We start from the raw sequence: 13,098 nt of genomic DNA on the forward strand, positions 1-13,098 counted from the left end.
CTGGGCAATAATAATTCAATACTGACCAATGTAGCTTCAGATTGTATCAAAGGTTTACAAGGGGAAAGACGGCACCACACTTGCTGAAGTAGAATCACTATCAGAACACAGAAAAGCACAACACAATATCTTAACCTCAACTCTGTCTTATTTTGGACTTCCCTGGTGGGTGTGGCTCAGACGGTAAAGCGTCTGCCTACAAAGAGGGAGACCCGGGCTCGATCCCTGGGTCGGGAAGATCCTCTGGAGAAGGAAATGGCAACCCACTCCAGTATTCTGGCCTGGAGAATCCCATGGATGGAGGAGCATGGTGGGCTACAGTCCATGGCGTCGCAAAGAGTCGGACATGACTGAGCACTTTCACTCTCTCTCTCTCTCTCTCTTATTTTAATCAGGACTGTATTACAGGAATATTTGCATCACCTGTAATCATTTTGTGTTTGTGATCTGGATTCTTCTATGTGAGAACAATTTAAAGATGGTGCCTGTAAAAAGGTCACAGTCTCATAATAACTACGGTAGAGGCCAGTGATTACTCACAAGTACCTTATTCGAGATGTTACCAAATACGATCTTTCCCCCTTCTTAGTTTCAGCAGAGATCACTTTTGTTCCAGGGTAACCCTGTCTGGGATTCTCCAACCTCAATGTAGACTCTCCTGAGATGACCTCTGCCCTCATTGGCATCCGTGTAAGGGAATCTGGGGACCTGACCAAACAGACCTTTCAGGTTTGGCTTGTGTTCCCTGCCCTTTGACATTGTGGCACTGGGCTCACTTCTCCACAGAAATCTTCTTGCCTGTTCTCAAATAGGCTTTCTAGTTACGCAGGTGCTGGAAAGGCTCACCCAGCAGCTGACTGTCTTGATCTCATTTCTAGAATTTTGTTGCTGTGGTCTAGTGATTCTCAATCCCGGCTGTACATGAGAAGCACCTGAGGAGTGATTTAAAGATACTGATATCTGTGATTTTTTTTTTTAAATCGAGGCACAATATTATATAAGTTTTCGGTGTGCTGTGCTAAGTCACTTCAGTCATGTTCGACTCTTTGTGACCCTATGGACTGTAACTACCAGGCTCCTCTGTCCATGGGATTCTCCACAGCAATTCACAATTTTTTTCTGCCACGCTGCATGGCTTGTGGGATGTTAATCCCTTGACCAGAGATCAAACATGTGTCCCCTGCTGTGGAAGCAGAGTCTTAACCACTAGCCCATCAGGGAACTCCTAAGTAATTCATCATCTTTAAAGGCTACACTCCATATAGTTATAAAATATTGGCTATGTTCCCATGTAGCTTATTTATGTTTTATTTACTAGGTTAGATTCCACATATAAACAGTATCATGTAGTATTAGTCTTTCTGACTTATTTCACTAAGCATTTCACTAGGCATAATATGGCAGAAGGCAATGGCACCCCACTCCAGTATTCTTGCCTGGAAAATCCCATGGGTGGAGGAGCCTGGTGGGCTGCAGTCCATGGGGTCTCGAATAGTCGGACACGACTGAGCGACTTCACTTTCACGCATTGAAGGAAATGGCAACCCACTCCAGTGTTCTTGCCTGGAGAATCCCAGGGACGGGGGAGCCTGGTGGGCTGCCGTCTATGGGGTCGCACAGAGTCGGACACGACTGAAGCGACTCAGCAGCAGCAGCAGCAGGCATAAACCCTCGAAGTCCATCCCTGCTGTTGCAAATGGCAAACCTTCAGTCCTATTGCTGGTGGTGTCGTCGTGCTGGTCTTCGTTGTTGCACGCAAGCTTCCTCTAGCCGTGGCAGCAGGGGCTGCTCTTTCTCCGCAGGCTTCTCCTTGTCGAGCATGGGCTCTGGGGTGTGTAGGCTCCGGCAGCTGTAGCACTTGGGCTCAGTATTCATAGCCTGAGGGCCCTAAAATGTGCATGAACCCGCTAGTTGAAGCTCATGGGCTCTAGAGTGTGAGCTCAGTAGCTGTGGTGCACAGGCTTAGTTGCTCCCCGGCATGTGGCATCTTTACAGACCAGGGATCGAACCCATATCCCCTGCACTGGCAGGTGTATTCTTATTCACTGCACCTCCAAGAAGCCCAAACTTTCATTATTTACTATGGCCGAGTAGTATTCCATTGTGTATGTGTTCACGCGTGCATGCACACCCACTCACACCCTTGACTCTCGATTCAGCAGTGTGCAGGGATGTCTTTGTCACGCGAACTTTGGGAAAAACCCAGAAGATACTCGTGCTTAGCCAAGGTTAAGAACCGGATCAACAGTTCCTTCCCTGGACTAGGGGCTGGGCCCTTGATCAGCCAGGAGCCAGGAAGGGCAGCGCGTGCAGGTGTGGGGTGGGCCCTGGAGAGGGCAGGTGAGAGAGGAGCTGAAGCAGAGCACTGCAGTCACGAGATCAGCACTGGAAAAACACAATCAGATCCGTGGAATCATCTGGCCGAGGGGGAGGGCTCAGAGACGAGGGAAAAGCAGAGGGCTGCAAAGTTCCGTGCTCTTGGCTGTTCCCTAACCCAGTTATGTGACTCTCCATTGCCTGAAAAGCCCTCCTGGGGCAGATGTCCTTTTTAATCATCTTGTTTTCACTTCCAGACATTTTCTTATCTCTCCCTTATCCTCAGCAGCACCACTCCTTACTTTTACAAGACCTCTATTAACAGAAAGAACATTGTCTAACCCATATAATCAATCCTCAGAGAAGCAGTAAAGTGTGGCACACACTGGCAGTTCCTCTGCTGCTTGAGATCACTGAGCAAACACGAGAAGAGGCGGGGCTGAGCTGCCCAGGCTGAATCAGAGAGCGGAGGTTGGGGCGTGCGTCAGAGACCTCCAGGTGACACCGACTGCTGCCAGTGCTTGCCCGTGGGCCTTCCTCAGAAGGCTTTGGTACTTCTGCCTTTGTCCTGTGGCAAACCATCTCTGATAGATGAACTCAGAAGCCTGGTAGCTACACAAGCTCATAACGTCATTAGAGAAAAAACAATGTTCATATCCTGATCAGCTTCCACATTCATTCACATAGTCTTGAAACCTAATCTAGAAAAATGACCCTGCCACTCCAACAAATCTCCCACCTATCTTTATTAGAATTTAGCTTATAAGTAAACCTGAGCTACTACCACTTAAGCTGGGCTGGAAGAACCACAAGCGGGAATCAAGATTGCTAGGAGAAATATCAATAACCTCAGATATGTAGATGACACCACCCTTATGGCAGAAAGTGAAGAGGAACTAAAGAACCTCTTGATGAAAGTGAAAGAGGAGAGTGAAAAAGTTGGCTTAAAGCTCAACATTCAGAAAACGAAGATGATGGCATCTGGTCCCATCACTTCATGGGAAATAGATGGGGAAACAGTGGAAACAGTGTCAGACTTTATTTTTCTGGGCTCCAAAATCACTGCAGATGGTGATTGCAGCCATGAAATTAAGACGCTTACTCCTTGAAAGGAAAGTTATGACCAATCTAGACAGCACATTCAAAAGCAGAGACGTTACTTTGCCAACAAAGGTCCACCTAGTCAAGGCTATGGTTTTTCCAGTAGTCATGTATGGATGTGAGAGTTGGACTTTGAAGAAAGCTGAGTGCCGAAGAATTGATGGTTTTGAACTGTGGTGTTGGAGAAGACTCTTGAGAGTCCCTTGGACTGCAAGGAGATCCAACCAGTCCATTCTGAAGGAGATCAGTCCTGGGTGTTCTTTGGAAGGAATGATGCTCAAGCTGAAACTCCAGTACTTTGGCCACCTCATAAGAAGAGCTGACTCATTGGAAAAGACTCTGATGCTGGGAGGGATTGGGGGCAGGAGGAGACGGGGACGACAGAGGATGAGATGGCTGGATGGCATCACCGACTCAATGGATGTGAATTTGGGTGAACTCCGGGAGTTGGTGATGGACAGGGAGGCCTGGCGTGCTGCGATTCATGGGGTCGCAGAGTCAGACACGACTGAGCGACTGAGCTGAACTGGACTGAACTACCACTTAACACACCCCTTTTAAAGTGACACTGACAGGTGTTCTGCATAGGGCTTTATGTGTCTCATTCTATTGTGCCCCACTGCATTGCATGTGCAGATACTGCTTTTGTACAAACTGTAGGACTGTGGCAGTTCTGTATTGTCAGATGATTGTTAGCATTTTGTAGCAATGAAGTATTTGTAAATTAGGTATGTATGCTGTGTTCTACATATAATGCTTGCACACTAACAGACTATCAGTATAGTATGAACATAACTTATATGCACTGGGAAACCAAAAAATCCCCATGAAGGCTTTACTGTGTTATCTGCTTCGGCGTCTTTGTGTGGAACTGAACCTGCAGTACCTGAGGTCTGCCTGTGCTATATACATCTACGCACGATACACAGACCACAAGCTTTGTCTCATGACAGCCTCACGACCACCAAGGGTGGTACTGTTACCACAGTCTTACTGGGAAAAGAGCTGAGCCTTAGGGATGCACGGGAACTTCAGGGAGAGCCCTTGCCGGAGAGGGGCAGGGGCTCCAGGCCGTCCGCCAGGCCACGCGCCTCTCTGTGTGTGTGTGGGGGGTGCCGGGCCATCCGCCGGGCCACGCGCCTCTCTCTGTGAGGGGGGTGCCGGGCCGTGCGCCGGGCCACACACCTCTGTGTGTGTGAGGGGGGTGCCGGGCCGTGCGCCGGGCCACGCACCTCTGTGTGTGTGAGGGGGGTGCCGGGCCGTGCGCCGGGCCACGCACCTCTGTGTGTGTGAGGGAGGTGCCGGGCCGTGCGCCGGGCCACGCGCCTCTGTGTGTGTGAGGGAGGTGCCGGGCCGTGCGCCGGGCCACGCGCCTCTCTCTGTGAGGGGGAGCGCCGGGCCGTGCGCCGCGCCACACGCCTCTGTGTGTGTGTGTGTGGGGGGGTGCCGGGCTGTCCGCCCGGCCACGTGGTCACGCGGGGCGGGAGTGGACTCAGAGCCATGGACCACTTCTGCAGTCACTTTGTTCTTGGCTCCTTCTGAGGTTCTTAAGAAACCACTGAAAACCGTTTCCCCTGGGACATGCCTGTGCACAGTTTATGGACATCCTCTTTGTGCTGCGAAGTGAAGAGGAGGACAGTACACGTGATGGTCAGATGCTGTCTGAGGGCTGGTGTGTCACACAGGTTGAAACCAAGGGTGAAGGCCCACCCGGGCCATGACGACCCAAACAGAAGCCCTACAACAATGTGACAACGTCTAGGCGCTCTACTGGCTCTGCGTTTGATGCACTGAGTTTGCCTGGCTTCTCAGAAGACCAAATAACTCAGATGGTGAGCCAGATCGCACATTCAGCGTGGCAGCCATGCCTGTTCCCAGGGGGCTGCTGCTCACACGCCCTCCCACCCCTGCCCATCACCTCAGTGTTTCCCTCGCTGGAGGGACCGGCCCACGTGAGAGCAGAGTTTCAGCAACCAAGCAGAGCACTCACATTTTTCATTTCACCGTGGAAAGCTCCCGCCTACTTGCACTGGGTGGTGTGTGTACAAAGAGCTCTCCCAGGGCTTCGAGGGTTTCAGAGGAACAAAATGCAGTGGTTCTTACCCCTCCTTCCCTCGGTTGTGGATGGCTAGCTCTTCGCCAATGCCCTCTTCCTCCTTGAAGCTCTCCCAGTCCAGCTTGGACTTCTCTAGGGTGCTCATCTTCTGCTTCTTGGCTCCGATTTTCCCCAAAAGGCTGCTCATGCCACTTGATCTTTTTAACCTAAGGAAAGCAAAAACATGAAACATGTAGCATGTAAAAGCTCTAATCTCTTAATTAATGGTTTTTCTGACTGGCATGGGCCTCCCTAGATTTGAGCTACATATCTTATTGGAAGCCGTGTTTGCATCCAGGGTACTTCCTGTCTGGTGAGGAGAACACAGTAAAGACACCAGAATTCTAATGTGCTTTTCCTGCTTAATACCCTCTGACCGCTTTAACGAGCTGGGGATAGGAGATCCTAAAGACCTCTCTCTGGTGTGTATGACGGACAAGCCTCTGCCTGCAAGGAGGGAGAAGTCCAGCATGATTCAGTCTTGGTTTTAGAAGCACATGCCGTGGTTTATATTTCAACCTGAACCATGTGACTTTAGGCGAGTTATTTAACTATCAATACATCTGCCTCAGTTTCCTAATCCACAAAATGAACACTCACTCACAGGGCAGTAGTATCTCTTCTATGTAAAGTGCTTAAGACAGCACCTGGCACAGAGGAAAGGTGCAGCATGAATGTTATCCACCCTGTATCACTGTCATCATCTGAGCACTAAAGCCCCAGGGAATCCTTTCAAGACAACACCGATGAGCAAGAGGTCATAATAGCTTTAAAAGACTCTTAAGATCGCTTCCTTTCAACTCCTGTGAGTCAGGACCCTGGTTTTTCCCAGGAGGTGGAGAACATTCCTCACCCCGAGAGCAAGGAATGCACAGCCTGTGCTCTGCTTGCTGGTGATGCTATCATGGATGGCGGGAGAAACCCCACATGCCCAAGTTCAAGTCCTGGCAGGTCGCGTGTTTCCAGTCAATGTTAAATGTGGGAGCTCAAATAAGCAAAACAGACTGCAGCCAGTAAGAAGGTACTACAAGAAGAAGGAATTACGGAAGGAACGTGGCTTTTGGTCTCTTCAGAAAGCCAAACAAGTTATATACCAGCATACAAAAAATTAGAAATCATTTTCTGCTTTGCTGGGATATGCAAGAGAGTTAAAACATTTAAAAACTCTAGGAGCTAACATCACAAGGCCTACTGATAACACTGGTAATAGGACCTCTCATTTGTCTAGAAGGCTAATTCTCCAAGTGCTTTTCATAGCCATTTTCTCATCTTATTCTCCCTAATGCCTGTGAAAAGCAAGCACCGAGTCTTCAGAGGTGGTGGAGGAGGAACCTTCGAGGTGATCTTGACTCATCAACTATTCTGAAGTCCCACCTCCCTGCAGCACAGTGCCAGGGAGAGACGGCTTACTACCTCTGCCCTGGAGAGAGGTGACAGGCCAGTGTCCACAGTGAGCACAAGACTCTAGGGGCTGGACAACTGCCCTCCACATTCTCATTCTGTTTATACTGGTGGGGGGATGTTAGCGTCCCCGTCGCGGTCATGCCCTACTATATGCTGTCAGCTCAAGATCAACTCAGAAAAGGCTGGGCAGGCGTCACGGTCCTCACTTTGAGTTGGACAAATAGACCGAGAGTAGAGAGGTTACATGACACGGAAAGGTCAGACCAACAGCAGATGCAGGCCCAGGATGAAACAAGGCTTTTCTGGCCCTCAGTGTGGGGCACTGTGCTCACCTCTAGTGTGAGGATTTACTCGAGATATCTTCTAATGGCTACTTTGTTCCCAATCTGCTTATGAATTTTCCAAACAGCTTTTAATGAGCTTTCAATTCATACCCAGATAACTCAGTCCCTACAGCAGTCTCTCCATCCACACACAGACTATATTTTACCAGGAACAGAGCATGACTGTGTGCGTGGTCACTCAATGACGTCCACCTCTGTGCGACCCCATGGACTGTAGGCCGCCAGGCTCCTCCGTCCATGGGATTCTCCAGGCAAGAATACTGGAGTGGGTTGCCATTTCCTTCTCCAGGGGATCTTCCTGACCCAGGGATTGAACGTGTGTCTCCTGCATTGCAGACGGTGATATTTTACCAGGACAGAGCATGAGGGGGGATGAGGAAACTTAATAGGGCTCTAATGTTTCCACTTCTCACCTGCTGCACTATACTGGTTCTCAGTTTTATTTCCTCTCACCTGGATAATTCAGCAGCCTCTTCACTTGTCTCCCTGACTTCTATCTTGTCCCATCACTCACCTGTTCCATCCTGGCATTGATTCTAATAATATATGCTGTCTTCAGAGTGAGTTTCCTAAAATCCGAATCTTATCACGTCTTTCTGTTTAAGTATCTCCTCCCTGACGCCCAACCGCTCTTATGATCAAGTCTACACGCCTTCGCTCTTGTAGCGCCTCCTGGCCTTCTCTCACCACATCTCCCTTTGCAGCCAAAGCTCCAGCCACACCATCCCGACCGTGCAGTTTACCTCTCATACACTTAACATCCTCAGGTCTCGTCTCAGCTGGGAAACCACTTCCTGCAGGAGGCTTTCCCAGCCCTTCCCGCACTCTCTGCATTAGACAGCTCCTGCTGGAGCTTCAAGAGCGCCCCGGTTCTCTTCCGTCGCAGCCCTGCTCCTGTACACGTGCCTGAGGGGCTCCACTCTCAGCTGCGGCCACACCGGTCAGCTCTGGGGATGCTCAGGGCCACTGCTGACACCTCACCAAAACCGCATACCTGCAGGCTTCTCGTTTCTGGCCACAGGGCCTCCTCCAACCCTGTCCACATGTCACAGGCACTGTGGTGGAATGACTGTGGGGAGCTGGTGCCTAAGCGGGCCAAGCTCTTGTGCTCACACAGGCGGCTCCGGGAGGCACACTGAACGCTCCTCTGAAGTCCCAGGGACGCGGAGCCCTTGTGGCCTTGGGCACACACACATGCCTGTGCTGGCTCTTCCCCCTTCCCGGCCTCCCCTGCCCCCCTCCCTCAACTCCTGCTTCTTGAGACGCCTTCCCAAATAAGCTACCTGTAACTCAAAGCCTTCCCCAAGGTTCTGCTTTGATGGGAATCTAACAAAGATGCTCAGGAGAAACACGACTTGCCCTGTGCTAGCTCTGTATGATGCGGACACTTCAGTTCTGGGTTTCCAAATCTCTCTCCAGCACGTGGATATAGTTGCCAATGGCAGACACTCAATAAAGTCAACAGTGTTACCTGGACCATAGAACCAACTAGTGGGAGAGGATTAGACTCTTTTTAGAATAAAAGGTATTCAGAATACTTCTAAATTAGGAAATTCTAAGGGAGGAAACAGTGTCAGACTTTATTTTTTGGGGCTCCAAAATCACGGCAGATGGTGACTGCAGCCATGAAATTAAAAGACGCTTACTCCTTGGAAGGAAAGTTATGACCAACCTAGACAGCACATTCAAAAGCAGAGACATTACTTTGCCAACAAAGGTCCGTCTAGTCAAGGCTGTGGTTTTTCCAGCGGTCATGTGTGGATGTGAGAGTTGGACTGTGAAGAAAGCTGAGCGCTGAAGAACTGATGCTTTTGAACTGTGGTGTTGGAGAAGACTCTTGAGAGTCCCTTGGACTGCAAGGAGATCCGACCAGTCCATTCTAAAGGAGATCAGCCCTGGGTGTTCTTTGGAAGGAATGATGCTCAAGCTGAAACTCCAGTACTTTGGCCACCTCATGCGAAGAGTTGACTCATTGGAAAAGACCCTGATGCTGGGAGGGATTCGGGGCAGGAGGAGAAGGGGACGACAGAGGATGAGATGGCTGGATGGCATCACTGACTCAATGGACCTGAGTTTGGGTGAACTCTGGGAGTTGGTGATGGACAGGGAGGCCTGGCATGCTGCGATTCATGGGGTCGCAAAGAGTCAGACACGACTGAGCGACTGAACTGAACTGAACTGAAGGGGAGGAATTTCCACTTACATTTGCCAATCAGTTCTCAGCAACTCAGGGTTTCCCATTTTATCTGGGCAACACCATGACTTTGTACACATCTCTCCCCATTAGCCTACAGCTCTGATGGCATTACCAGAATACACCATCTTTTCAACAACAGAAAAATGATTTTTGCACATAGCAGTTGAAGAGGGTGCTAGAGAAGGAAAACAGTCACCAGTAAACATCAGCAAAATGTCACCTGCTCTGTTACGTTTTATGGAAAAGCTTCCAGGTCTGCCTGCACCGGATCTTTAACATAGTGTATGATTTCCTAATTTGATGGCCTCAAAAGCAAAATTACCCACCTTTTATTTGAGGCTAAATCAAAGTGAACGTCACATTTACAGCAGTAACCGAAACGCCTGGTGGCCTTATCCTGAGACCAGCACCTCTCCTGGGGTTGAGCATGTGGGGTCTCATACTTGGTTCCCCCCTTGAAACAGGGCTGCAGTGGCACAGTCCTGGCGTCAGCCCATCGCAGCCATCAGGAAGGCAGATCGACCCTGACCTTGGCCCCCTCTCTGCTGCAAAGGTTCATCCAGCAGGCTTTCAGGAGAGCTGAGGCAGGCAGCAGCAGACAGCTTCTGGGCCGCGGCTGGGAGCCATCTCTGCCCTGCTGGGAAATGCAAAGCATGCCGTGCCCTGCACACCCCCCTCACAACAGCGGCTGGGCTAGGAGACGGTGGCCCAGCACTGGCGTCCCACAGGCATTGAGGAGCTGTGTACTGGGCAACCAGGGAAAGGGGAGACTCCTAATTCCCTTGGTGACCTCTCTGCTGTCAGCAGGAACCCGAGCAGCTTCAGGCGTTACAGTTTGTTCTGGATCCTAAGCCATAAGGGCAAGAGACTACCAGAAAGTTGGCTCTGACAGCTCAACCCCCTCCCCAGCTACAGACTTTCCAGTCTTGGTTCTAAAGTGGGGTGAGCTGTGTTACAGAAACCACATTCAAGAGAGCCCTCACCCACCTTTAGAGGCTGAAGCTCACAGTGGGCCTCTGCACTTGCTCCCTCAGAATGCATCCAGAATGTTATACTCAGACACGTCCAGAATACTGCTGACAAGATGTTTTCCATGTAACCCATGACATTTCAACCACCTCCTCCTGCTCTGCTGACCTTCTGACCATATGCTTGGTGTGAACACTAGTCCCATCCGAGGAGTGCGCCGTCACTCTGGCCAGCTGGCCTCTGTGCCATCATGGTGTGGCTGAGTGTGCAGCGCGCTGGTGAGAGACCCTCACTAAGCCTTCGCTTCTGTGCGAAGTCAGCGATTCCCTCAATTCCCTTCCCACCACGCAAAGCCTGCTGACCTGCCCCAACACCAGACACCAGCCAAGGCCTCACAAAAGAAGAGTCAGAACCTCAGAAAAGCAAAAAGGATAAAAGGGCAAAGTGACTGTTGTCTTTTTCCTTTCTGAATTCAAAGTTTACAATGATAATCTGCTAGAACTTTTGCTGCCTTTTAGCCCCTGAAATGTAGATTTAACAAAATTCATTGCAACTAAATGATAAAGTCCACCCTGTTAAGTCTGTTATAACGATATTAAAGTAACATGTTTTCTTTGTTCCAGTCCCATGAACATGGACACAGATTCACCCAACTGATCTGTTCCATAGCAAAAGCACTGCTTTATCTGGCCATGTTCAGTGAAGCTCTGGATCCTGCTATTTATTTATAAGACGTACTAGAAAGGAGCTGGAAAAATAACTTCTTAAACAGAAATAGAAAGGATGACAGGACACAGCGACTGGTTCTCAAGAAAGAGTGGGAACATCTTTCCCATGATCTTTAAAATCAGCCTCAGGCGCCCAGTGGTCCCACAGAAGAGAATTTGAGGTTTGGGAATGAATTTAGAGTCCGTTCGTTCATTGGACACATCCGACAGAGATTACTCAGAAATGACTGTATACCAGACAGTGTGCTTGGAACTAGGGATTGATACAAAAATATATAAAGCAAAATTTTGGCTTCTAGGAGAAAATCAGGTGGAGATGATTATACAAAAAAATTATGACATGGGCACGAAAGAAGGAGCAGCTGAGAGGCCGGTTGATCTCTTTGTTTTAGAGATGCATTAACTAAACTCTAAGAAGGTTAAGAAATCTGCCCAGGTGCACAGTGAGAGAGACCTGGGTCGGCACTCAGTGCTTGATCACCCGGCTGATATGAGATGAGGACAGCTCACCTTTGGCCCTCGTTCCACACTCCAGTTTCACTGCTGGTTTTGGGGTTTGGGGGAATATTCTTATCTTCCCTGTTGTCCTGGAGCTCACTGTACACAGGGCCTATGTCTTACTCATTCTTGGCTCACTCAGCATCGTGCAAAGCTTTGCCATGGTATGTGATCACTACATGTTTAATAGGATTTGACAGTGGGCAAATGAATTTTCTCTTCTAACAGAAGTTTTTAACACTACATTTGAACCAACAGCAAAGAAAAGGAAGCTCCAAAATTGAACCAGCAAGGATAAGGTCAACACAAGTGCACGGGAGCGCCACTGACCTCTACTTGGAACTTCCACGCACACAGCCCAACTCAAGTCTATGCTTTCCGGCTCACAACTTGCTTAACCACTAAAATGCAAATTATTTGGAACTAAGATTTCTTGGCAGAGATAAGCAGTTTCCGTAGTATCTGGCATCTGTTTACAAGGCAGGAGTGGACTTTTCACAGCTCACCCATGGCCTAAGAGCCATACAAGGGTCTGGAACTGGCATGGTTCTTCCTGAGAAATGTGAAGGTTTATGATGGAAATTCTTCAGTGAGAGCTGTCTGCTTCAGTGAGAGTCGTCTGCTTGTTCTCTTGCAGATCATCTTTGGATTAAGCTGAAATCCCTAAGAATGAGAAGTAAAGCCCCAGTCCCTGGGCCAATTTCGCTCCCCACCTGTGCAAGTCTCTAAGTAATCTTCCCAAAGTCCAAGACCAGACGACTCAAGGAAATGGACTGGAAGCCAGTGGCACATTAGGAAAAGAGTTTAAATCCCATTCACTTCCCAACGTTGTATTGCAGTATTCTATGGGACACTGGGCTCAGTAAAGTGGAAAACCAGAAATATTGACATTGATACACTGCCAACCAAAAAAAAAAAAAACACACACACACCAGAAAAGAAAAAAAGCATCTACCAGCAAAAGGTGAAATAAAAGCTGGCAACAAGTAGCAGCTTCACAGTTTTTGTACAAATAGAAAATGGTCTGTTAACTCAGTTTTATTGATCTTATGCCAATCCAAGAATAAAAGAAGTTAAGTTTTGTCTGATTTGATTTCAGCTGCTCTCCATCTTTACAGCATGTCTGTGAAAACTAGGTGATGATTTTGGTAGCAAATGCCCTGAATTCTAAGCTCTTCTAAAATACTATATTACAGAAAGCCCTTTCCAACTTTTTCTTCCCTATCTGTTAAGCACAGGACTGTTCTGCTTGCTGGAAGGACTATCTTAGCTGACTTGGTTCTATTTACATGAGCAGCCCTTCCTAGAGAAGACACACCATCCCTCCACCGTCAGCTCTCCTCAAAGCCGTAGGAGTCCTGTAACTGCACAGTCTCTGGTCTCTCTTATGATCAAGGTCAAGTATTTCTGAGACAAGTAACTTGTGGCTGGGGACTCTCAAACAAC

The 13,098-nt window shown here is 48.9% G+C and overlaps 1 protein-coding gene across 2 annotated transcripts in view; it reads right to left on the reverse strand.

The window, feature by feature from the left end:
• The window catches only part of LOC138419484 (craniofacial development protein 1), a 127,273-nt gene that overhangs the window by 8,493 nt on the left and 105,682 nt on the right, over positions 1 to 13,098 (reverse strand). For both annotated transcript variants that reach the window (XM_069552382.1, XM_069552381.1), the window contains one exon: positions 5,521 to 5,679. In XM_069552382.1, coding sequence (XP_069408483.1) covers positions 5,521 to 5,679 — 159 coding nt within the window. The remainder of the gene's footprint in view (positions 1 to 5,520; positions 5,680 to 13,098) is intronic.

Source organism: Ovis canadensis, chromosome 14 (genome assembly GCF_042477335.2).
Source record: "Ovis canadensis isolate MfBH-ARS-UI-01 breed Bighorn chromosome 14, ARS-UI_OviCan_v2, whole genome shotgun sequence".
Classification (NCBI taxonomy): domain Eukaryota; kingdom Metazoa; phylum Chordata; class Mammalia; order Artiodactyla; family Bovidae; genus Ovis; species Ovis canadensis.